This window comes from Mauremys mutica, chromosome 4 (genome assembly GCF_020497125.1).
Source record: "Mauremys mutica isolate MM-2020 ecotype Southern chromosome 4, ASM2049712v1, whole genome shotgun sequence".
NCBI classification, from domain to species: Eukaryota; Metazoa; Chordata; order Testudines; family Geoemydidae; genus Mauremys; species Mauremys mutica.
Genome location: NC_059075.1, coordinates 125,070,722 through 125,080,705, shown reverse-complemented (window position 1 = coordinate 125,080,705; position 9,984 = coordinate 125,070,722). Strand labels below are relative to the sequence as shown.

Here is a 9,984-nt window from a genome sequence, read left to right as displayed (position 1 = left end):
CTTGTGGGGTGTGAGGTGTTTGCAGGGTTGATGTTTGTGCAGTGTGCATGTGGTGAGTGTGGTGTCTGGGACCTGTGTGTGTGTCAGCCAACCCTGCTCCTTACTCTGGTGAGACCATGTTTGAGGAGAGGGCACGTGAGGCGAGAGGCAAGTACCACAATAAACCCTGTGGCCTGAAGCCTCAGAGAGACGGGCGCTCATTATTGACCTATTGGTGAGTAGTAGAGCAGCCCCAAATGACCCACACACTCCAGCTGGGCAGGGGCGCCGTGGGGGAGGGAACTTTCTGTCGGCCTCTAGTGGAGAGCAGGGGGAATGGGCTGAATGGGCCCAGCCTTGCTGGCATTTCAGTTATGTGGCAGTTTGGGGCGTTTTCGTGGAAATCCAGGTACGTTGTGAGTTTGAGGGCAATAGAATGCAACCGACACTGCTGGGAGATGCGAGGACAAGAGAGCAGCAGCAAGTGTGCCTGGGGTCACCCTGCCCAGGACTGCAGTAAGGGCAGAAAGCTAAAGGGAGAGAGACAGCGGGGCAGCGTGCAGAGTGCCTGTCTGTGGGGAGGACTGTGTGGAGGGCTGGAGACATGGATTCTTCTTTAGAGAGCTGAGCTGAGATTGCTGCGAGACAGCAGCTGGTGCAATGCTGAGGTGGCTCTGGCTGTACAGAAAGCAGCAGCCTCCCTGCCCAAATCACCCCATCTAGGTCAGGAGACAGCACCCCCAGAGCAGCCCAGGCTGCATCAGCCTGCCAGCATCCTTGGACTTCTCCAGGGCAGCTAACGGTGAGCAAGGAGCTGGGGAAACACAGCAGCCAGAGGAGGAGTAAGGGGAGACTCTTGTAAAGGGGTGGGGGAGACTTGCCTGCTAGAGTTTGTTAATTGATTAATTGCTGGCTTTCCCAAGTTCAGCCTGTTGTCCCCTACTCCTCACCCTGATAAATTTTTGTTTTAGACCCCAGGACTCAGCGCTTGCAAGCAGGGAAGCAGGGAAGCATTGCCCACCAAGGACACCCGGGGGGGTATAGACAGTCTCCCAGGTTTCTGGGTGGGGGCGGAAGTCAGTGCTATTTAAGTCTTTAGAAGGAACCCCTAGAAAATAGAACCAGGCCCTTTTTGCTCCAGACAGCACCTGGCAGAAGGGTTAAAACTGCCAGACGGTCTGCTCCCCTTCCCAGTGAATCCTTTCAGCCTACGGGCCTTTGGCACCAGGTCAGACCTTTAATGGTTGGTTACCCTGTGTCACTGACACCAGGGTATTATCATGGAGTTTGTATCTTCCACACCAGCCCCCAGCAGTGCCAGATCACCAAATGCCACGTTAGACCGCCACATCCACACCTAGCCACGTTGTGACTGCTTCCCACTGGGGCTGGGTCACATTCCCCCTCGATAACCCCACAGCACTGTCCTCTGGCGGCTCCCCAGCATGGCTTATTCACCTCAGCTTCCCCTGCCCGAGGTGGCCAACGTTCCCGAGTGGACATTGATCTCTCCCATTGTTCATTCCCCACTGGGACCACGTAGGTGCTGCGGAAACCCTAGTGCCTGCCAAGGTGAGCTAGAGAGCCGTGTTACAGCAGTGCATGCCTGTACCAGCTGGAGTCCCACTGCTGCTGGCCTTCCTCCCTCCCTCTCAGCTGCAGCCTTGTCTACGGTGGGATACCCCAAAGCGGCTCTTCTGGGAACCATGACCTGCCCTGGGGCACCTAACCCCTGCCCCACCTTCATGCTAGAGCTGCCTTGATGGCTGAAGCTCCCACCATAGCCCTGTCTAGGGGAGCACGTCCATTCTCTCAGGCCTCTCTCCACCTCCTGGAAACATCCTGTCGTTACTCACCAGGCCAGTGAAAAACCAGACAAGCCTGCAAATGCAGAACCTTAAAACATGTTTATTTTCGCCTATGTCTATGCGTCAGAGCACAGCCTACCAGAGAGAGCTGCAGCCCGTGTGCTCTGCGGGCCGGGCGGCTCTGGCTGAAATGGAGAAGAGAATGCACATCCTGTGCAGGGCAGAATAACATTCAGGGGCCTGCAAGTCCACAGAGTGGACAGGCTCTGCCAGGAGCTGTCTGGCCCCGTCCTGGTGGGAGCAGAGCAGCCACCTCTGACCTAGCCTGGAGGCTCCACAGACACAGCGGTTAACTGGGACACCTCCCTCTGCGCACACACCCACACCCACACGCACACCCGCACACACACCCTCCCGTGGAACCAGAGCTCCTCCTGTCCCCTCTCTGCTCTCCCTTAACTCTCCTGGGGGCTCCTGGCCACTGCCAGGGACCCCTTTAGCGTACAGGCTCTCTGTTCAGCATGCTGGGCCCCCAGCCCTGCCCTGTGGGTTTCCCTCTCCAGCTTCCTTCCTCTGAGCAGTGACCCAGCATCACCAGTCTACTCCTGGCTGCCCCCAGGCCCCTGTTCCTTGTATCAGTGCTGTATCGAGGCAGAGTTGCAAGGATGCTTGGGGGGGGGGCTGTGCCCCTCCTTCAATACCCTCACAGGGCAGACCCCTGGACATGGGGAGGGGGTGTCCTGCCTCTCTAGCATCAGCTGTCGGGTACTAGCAGAGAGAGGCATCCAGATCAAGGGCCTGATCCTTCGTGGTGCTGGGCGATGGAGTTGAGGGTGCTCAACACCTTCTAGGATCTGCCCATTGATTAGCAAGCGCAAGGGTGGCCAGTCTTGCATGCCGTGATCTCGGTCCTGTCTTTTTGGGGGCTACAGCTCCTGGGACGTGGCAGAGATGGGGGAGGAGAGCTCTCCCATGGCTCTTGGTGGGCTGCATTTGCCTATTTCCAGTAGGATCCTGTCAGTCTTCCCTGTGTGGCAGGCACAGGCCGGGGGGTTGCCCAGACCTGTGCCCTGGGCCCCTCTTTCTGTGCAGGTAGTTGTGCAGCCAGTGGGTGAATCTTCCAGCCACTTGTTTATTTACAATGGGAAAGAGAGTGAGGGGCTTCCCCTTCTGCCTGCACAGGGTTAAGGGGAGGAAAGGCCTTAGGAATGATTGATGATGCACAGTGTCATCCGGTGCCACGAAAGCAGCAAGGTTCTAGCTGCTCACCAAGGGGCTGCTGAGGTTGGAGCTCAGGCTAGGGGGACACGATCGTCTGGTCAGATGCAACAGACACTGTCTGGCTTAGGGGTGGGGAATAGGCTCTTGGGCCTTTTCCCTCTCTGGGGCACTGGCTCTTGGTGGACTGGCCAGCTCGGGGGGAAGGAAATAGGATACAGGGCACTGGAGATCTGACTGCCCAGAGCTGCCCTTTCTTCCCTTCTGCATCCTCCTGCATGGCCCCCTCAAGGCACAGAACCATGGTGAGGAGCTCAGAGCAGGCTGCACCAGCGAGCATGCTAGGGTTTGCCTATCAGGCCCTGCTGGAGGTCACCAATGGCTCCCTAATGCACATTCTAGTAAGGCAACGCAGCCCCCATGATCCCCTCGCAAGGCCACAGCACACAGCCGGTGGGACAGCCCAGCACACAAGCTGGCACAAGGAACCCAGGGCTCCCACTCTGCTTCTGCCCCTGCCTTTCTGTTCCCGGGAGCAGCACCACAGGGAGCTTTTCAGTTCTCTAGCCCTGGTGTCCCTGGTGTCCCCCAGCCACTACATGGGGCTCTCTCCACGGGGCTGAGTTGTGTCCTGACCCGCAGGTGCGGCTCTCAGCAAGCCAGGCAGTGCAAGGCACGAGCCCAGCTAGCAGCCTCACACTCGCCATGTGGCCCAGCCCGCACCTCTCCCGCCAGAGACAGCTCCCTCTGGCAGCCTGGCTCTTGGAGGGGCCACTGGAGAGCTAGGCAGGGCTCCTCCTGGCAGCTCCGGCCATAGGTCTGGGCAGTGGGCTGTGGATCTCATCCCCTTTGCTTCCTGTCACATGCAGAGGTGTCCACAGCTTCTGGCAGGCAAGCTGGGAGGGGAGCAGCTGTGTTTGGAGGCTGGGTCTTTGAGTGGGGTGTGGGAGTGTGTGTGTGAATGTGCACATGCATGTACACACCCATGCACACTTGTGTGTGCTCTCAAGCACACCAATGCATCCATACGCACACAGGTATGCAACACCCCCATGCACACTTGTGCACTCATCCACACGGAGGCATGCACACAGCCCTAGCAAGGTACCAATGTGCTCAGTCTCACTCCCCATGTCTGACCTCTCCCAGACAGAGCGTGCTGGCAGAGACACTCAGCACCATTCGAGCTCCACGCTCACAATAGCCCCATGCACACAGCACAGCCTCAGAGCCTGTGTGCCAAGCCACGCACCAGCTCACAGAGCCGCACGCTGAGCATGCGAACTGGGCTGGATGCCCTTGCACACACACAGATGCGATTGTACGGGGGGGAGCTGTGTGCAGCAGCGTACATGGGTCACCCCAGGGAGGGCCAGGCAGACATGGGAACTGGCGTGTGGAGGGCACTGACCTCCCCTGAGTCAGGTCTCCCTGCTTTCCCCCCCACCACACACACACCTTCCTGCAGCTGCCTCAGCCTGCCCGGGGCGCTCCCTGCCCAGCACCCAGGCGGCTGTGGTATTCAGGGAGCTCACAATGAGCCTGAAAGCTAGCAGGGCTTTTTTGCGGGGTGGGGAGGGGAAGTGACTGCATCGGGGGGGGGGCAGCTAAGCAGCCTTGTGGTTCCACAGGTGCCAGGATTGAATCTGTCACACACAACCAGAACAAAATCTCTTTCACACACACCCTCCCCTTGCTCTGCCCCCTCCCCCCGAGCTCCCCGCTGTGTGGCTTGCAGGCTGGTCTCACCTGGATAGTATGCTTCTCTTGGAGGACTCATGCTTCACAATAACATGCCAGGAAAAGCATTTAGACGAGTCCCGGAGCCGAGCCCCGTTCTCGGGCTGATGAGTGGGATGGAGGAGATGTCGCCTCGTGCTCCTGCTTGTGCCAGCCATCACCTCGGGCCCCTCGCAGGCTCGGACAGCCCCCAGGGCGATGGCAGCTGGGACAGCGATGGAGAGATCTAGGGCTCCAGGGAGAGTCCACAGTGACGTACCATGGAGCTCGCCACTCTTTGGTGATGATGCTCTTCATGGCCAGAGAGATCAGTGGGGGCTTCCCTCTACCCCAATCTTTCTGGGCTGCTCTTGCCCACCTTTGTTCACCCCCTGCTCCCTGAAGCTGAGAGCCACTAGGAGAATGGACGGCTTGAGAACCAGCTGTAGGCTGGGTGGGGATCCCCACAAGGTAACGCCCTGACAGCCAGGGGCATCTGATTAGCTCCCCCTACCCTCGTGTACAGCAGCACCCTCCCTCTGGGACCCCCTGACCCTTTCGCTCCCCGCGTCTGAGGGAAGGGGGGGATGCTATCTCCTCTGCGGGTGGCACCTGCTTAGCGCAGAGTCCTCTGGCTGCACCTTGTGCATAGACCAAACCCTGCCTCCAGCTGGCCCGTGCTGGGCGAGTTTGTTGCTAGCAGGCTCAGAGCTGGGATGTCCATGTCAAGACCACATCTCTGTCTCTCTCCTCTGGGGGCGGGCAAAGGGACCACTGCAAGGGGACAGCCTGATCTTCTGTCCCCGCTCCTTCTCTGTGCCTATCCCCTCCCCACTCCCTGGGATGGGCCCAGACTCTCCCAGGTGAAAGGAGAAGGGAAAAGGAAATATAGGATGGAATCAATTTGTAGCTGGGCAGAGAGAAAAGCCACCAGGATCATGGGGGTGGGGGAGGCTTAAGGGAGATGTAGAAGGAGCAGGAGCATATTTTGGGGGCCCCACCCCCCATGTCTGCTCAGAAGTGCTGCTATGTCTGATCACAGTTCCCAACCCCCCTTCCCTGCAGGGCTCCTGTGCTCTGCCTGCTGCCTTCAGCAGACTCCATTACCAGCTCCCCTTCCTAACATCCCTGGAGCACGCAGCCCCTCGGCTCGCTGGGACAGCCCACAAGAGCACTGTACAGAAGGGGTAGAGGCGCAGTGCCTCCCTGGCAGCCACGGCACAGCCCACCAAGGGGTTGCTGATGTTCTGCAATGCTGAATAGCTGTCCCGGAAACCCAGCTTGTGCCTTGATGTATCATTGTAATTAGGAATGGGAATCTGATCATTAGGCTGTCAGCCAGAGAGCTCACTGGGGGACCAGCTGGTGTTGATCATGCCCCACTGTGTCCTGAGTTCCCGCTGCAGGAGGGGCAGCTGGCATGCCATCTTACAGGCCCCAGGGCGGGATCAATGCCTGCTTTCATCCTGATGAAGCTGAAAATCTTTGGGCTGCCTTAGTTCCAAATGGGGGTGTCCAGCAAGAGGCTGGTTGGTAGCAGGAGAGAGACCCCTTGCTCCCACACACTGGTCCCCAACAGATGTCAAGGCTTTCAGTGGCCAAGCTATGAAAGCAGAAGGTGACCTTCAAATGGCGGATCCAGGCCAAGGTTGTGGTGCTGCGACGTCTCAGAGATGAGCATGGTTTCGCGCCAAGGTAGTCAGAAACAGACCTGGGATGTCCCTTGAGCAGTAAGGAAGGATTGCCCTGGCACTGCAGCATGGGGTCTTTCAGCAGCAACCCCCTGCCCCCCCTCCCAGCTCTGCGGGGCACTGGCGCCGTATCCCCGCTGCACGTTTCATTTCTTGGTGGGACTCTGCAAAGCTCTGGCTGGAGTTCCTCGTCGAGGGCGGCTGCAGGGAGTGGACTGCCGGGCTCTGCTTGCCACTTGGGCTCTGCTGATGGGAGGACAATGTTCATTGGGGCGATAGCAGGATCAGTGCTGCACAGCAGGAGGCAGCACCTGGCAGCAGCATTGTGCCATGTGCATGGAGACCCATCACCTCGCTGCTGGGCCCAGCCCCTCTCCCCCTGGCCAGCTGCACTCTAGGGGAGGGTCATTACCTGTCCTCGTCCACTCGCTCTCCAACACTCCCACCTCTCCATGTCTTCCGTACACCTACACTACGATGGGCGTGTCCGAGAAGACAGAGCTGACAGAGTCTGGGTCTGACATTTTCCTGGGGGCCTTCTGGGCCCTCCTGGCTGCCTCCTCTGGCGTGCTGTTGGGTTTGACCTTGCCGTTCTGGCCTTGCATGGGGCCGGAAGCCGCGAGGTGGCTGAGGCTTCCCTTGCGACCGGCTGCCTCAGGGTTGTGGTTGGGTGTGGTGCTGAGCATGGAGGAGTTGATGCTGTCCTCCGGCTGGGCAGCCAGCTTCTCGTTGCCGTGGCAGCAGCAGCGGCACGGTGTCAGGTACAGGTAGATGAGCACCAGGATGACGCTGAGGATGCAGCCCACCAGCGTGGTGTAGGCCGTGTTCAGCGTGTCGTGAGGTCCATGCTGGGTGAAGTTGTGGACCATCACATCCACATAGAGGGTCTCGTTGAAGGCCTGGCTGACCGCGTAGCAGGTGTACGTGCCCATGTCCTCCACCCGGACGAGGCGGATCTGCAGGCTGCCATTGCCCAGCACTGTCATGGTGCTGTTGGCGGTCTCCTCCGGGAAGCGCCTGTTGTTTGGGGTCACCCATTCCCTGGTGGTCGCCCCCCGGACCTTGGTGTCGCAGTTGATGGTCACTGTGTCCCCCAGGTAGGCCTCCAGCATGTGCTCCTTGAACTCGCTGCAGTTGAGGGAGTCTTGGCTGTTGAGGGTGAAGACGCTGACGCTGCGCTTGGCCAGGGGCAGGCTGCACACCAGCTCCTCCCGGAAGTCCACCACCGAGCTGAGCTGGCGTGTGTGCCAGTGCGTGAAGAGCTCGTACAGCCCACAGTCACAGCTCAGCGGGTTGCTGTGGAGGTAGAGGCCATTTTTCATCCAGGCAGGGAGGCCTTTCAGGGCCGCGACCGGCAGGCCCTTGATTTTGTTGGCAGAAAGGTCCAGCAGGGCCAGGTCGGGCAGTTTGGCCCGGTCCTTCACCAGCTCCATGGGGAAGCGGGAGATCTGGTTCTGGCTCAGGTAGAGTTTCTGCAGCCTGGCCATGTCATCGAAAGCACTGCGGTCCATCTGGGCGATCTGATTGTTATAGAGCAGCAGCACCTCCAGCTCCTGCAGCTGGCTGAAGAGCAACTCCTCCAGCACCTTGATGCTGTTGGAGGAGAGGTCCAGGTACCGCAGGTGCGGGACGTGGCAGAAGGCCTCGGTGGAGATGAAGCCCAGGGCGTTGTGGTTGAGCAGCAGGGAGTGGAGGTGGGGGAGGCGGGTGGGGGTCCAGTCCGCCCGCAGGCGGGTCAGGTTGTTGTGGCTGAGGTCCAGGATGGCTGTGAAGCGAGGCAGCTTAGTGGGGATGACTCCCAGGCCCAGCTTGGAGCAGCTGATAATGTTGCTGGCACACACACATTTTGGGGGGCAGTTCAGGATCGACCCCCCTTCCCGGGCAAGGCCGCAACCCAGCAGCAAGAGGACCAGGAGCCAGACTTTCCCGCAGCTCAGCCCCAGGCGTTGACCAGGCGCTAGGTACCAAAGCCACATGGTAACGCTCAGCGAGGCAGGGCCAGGTGCCAGGCGCAAAGAGCCGCAGGGCCGGGAACCATTGGTGCAGCGGCGAGGCTGATGCTGGCTCGGAGGCTGCTAGGATCTGGTGCAGCGAGCGGGGACGGCTTGGCGCGCTGCCGGAATATTAATCACCCGAGTCATGCTCGCATCCACCTGCTCTTTGCCATGGGCTGCCCGGAATCACCGCTGCCGGGCGGGCCAGCGGGAGCGGAGCCTGGCCCTGCGGAGTCCGTCTCCTCCCGCCTCGCTGCTCTGCTCTGCGCCGCGCCGAGCCCCGGGCCGGGCAGGCGGCGCCACCGCTCCCTCTCCGAGCAGGGCGGGTGCGGGCCGGGCCGCGGGTCCCCCCGTCCGGGGAGAGGCCCCCGCGGTGCTCAGCCCATCCTCGCGTCTCCCGGGCCCGGGGCCGAGCGAGCCCCCCGCGCCGCCCTGCGAGGGCAGCCCCGCCCTGCTCCTCGGACGGCGCGGCGCAGCGCCGCGGGGGAAGGAGCCTGGGGCGCAGCGAGCGCCGGCCCCGGGTACCGGGGGAGGCTGTCACCGCGCGGGGGGCTGGCTGGCCGCGGGGCCGGGCCGGCGCTGCCCGCCCCGAGCCTCACTCATCGCCGCCCGCCGCAGCCGGGAACGGGACCGAGCTCCTCGGGCAGCGGCCGGCCGGGCAGCCCTGGGAGCGAGCGAGCGAGCGAGCCAGGGAAGCCCCGACGCTGCAGCAACCCTGGCTCGGACCCGGCTGGATGCGGGGCTGGGGGCTGCTCCAGTCCTGGATGCTCCGCGCCCGCCTGGCTTTGCAAAGGTTCCAGCTCTCGGATCCTCCTCCGCCTTGACGGGCACAGGCGCCTTATTAGCATTATTAGGATTGTGTTATTCCGGGGGGGGGGCGCGGCGCGAACCAGTCACCAGCCGCTCCGGCGCACCGCGGCCAGGCATTGGCTGGGGCTGTGCCGCACTAGGCCAATGAACCGTCGCTGGCTTTTAACCTGTGACGTGCTGGCTGCCAGCAGAGACATCCAGCCCCGCTGCTGCAGGAGCAATGTGGGGGAGAGGAATAGGGCCAGGCCCGGGCTGTGATCTCCTTGCGGGGACGGAGGCTGCTCAGCACGCTGCTGAATCAGGCCCCTCTATAGTTTATAATTAGAAGACAATTCCAAAGGGGAGTCACAGTACAAACTCTGGGCTGGCTCCTGGGCATGCAGTGCTTACAGCCGGGGAGGGTGGGTGGCCTCCTGTGTTGGATGGAAATAAGGGAAAACCACACGAAAAATAAGGGACAACACCATGTCCCTTCACAAAGCATGAATTTTTCTCTCACTTGTACATTTCTACTGCCCTCGAGAGAGTGCACATTGCCATTGTCACCAGCGTCAACGTAATGTACTTACCAGTCTGAATACATTTCATGCATTTTAAAAATAAGAGATGGGTGGTCACCCAACTGCCAGCGACGGGCTGCACTGTGCCCAGGGATAAGCCAGATCTTATTCTTTAGTCTAATGCGCTGGCAGGTTCACAGCACAATAGCACATGGAGAGCAGGAAAAGAAGAGGAGGATGGTGGGAAAGGGTGGGGAGGGGGTGG

At 60.6% G+C, this 9,984-nt stretch overlaps 1 protein-coding gene across 1 annotated transcript; it reads right to left on the bottom strand.

The window, feature by feature from the left end:
• Positions 1–1,149: 1,149 nt before the first annotated feature.
• AMIGO1 (adhesion molecule with Ig like domain 1) lies at positions 1,150–9,229 on the bottom strand. The gene has a single exon (XM_045015779.1). The coding sequence runs from the start codon at positions 8,389–8,391 to the stop codon at positions 6,883–6,885; it is 1,509 nt and encodes a 502-aa protein (XP_044871714.1). The 5' UTR covers positions 8,392–9,229; the 3' UTR covers positions 1,150–6,882.
• Positions 9,230–9,984: the final 755 nt, after the last annotated feature.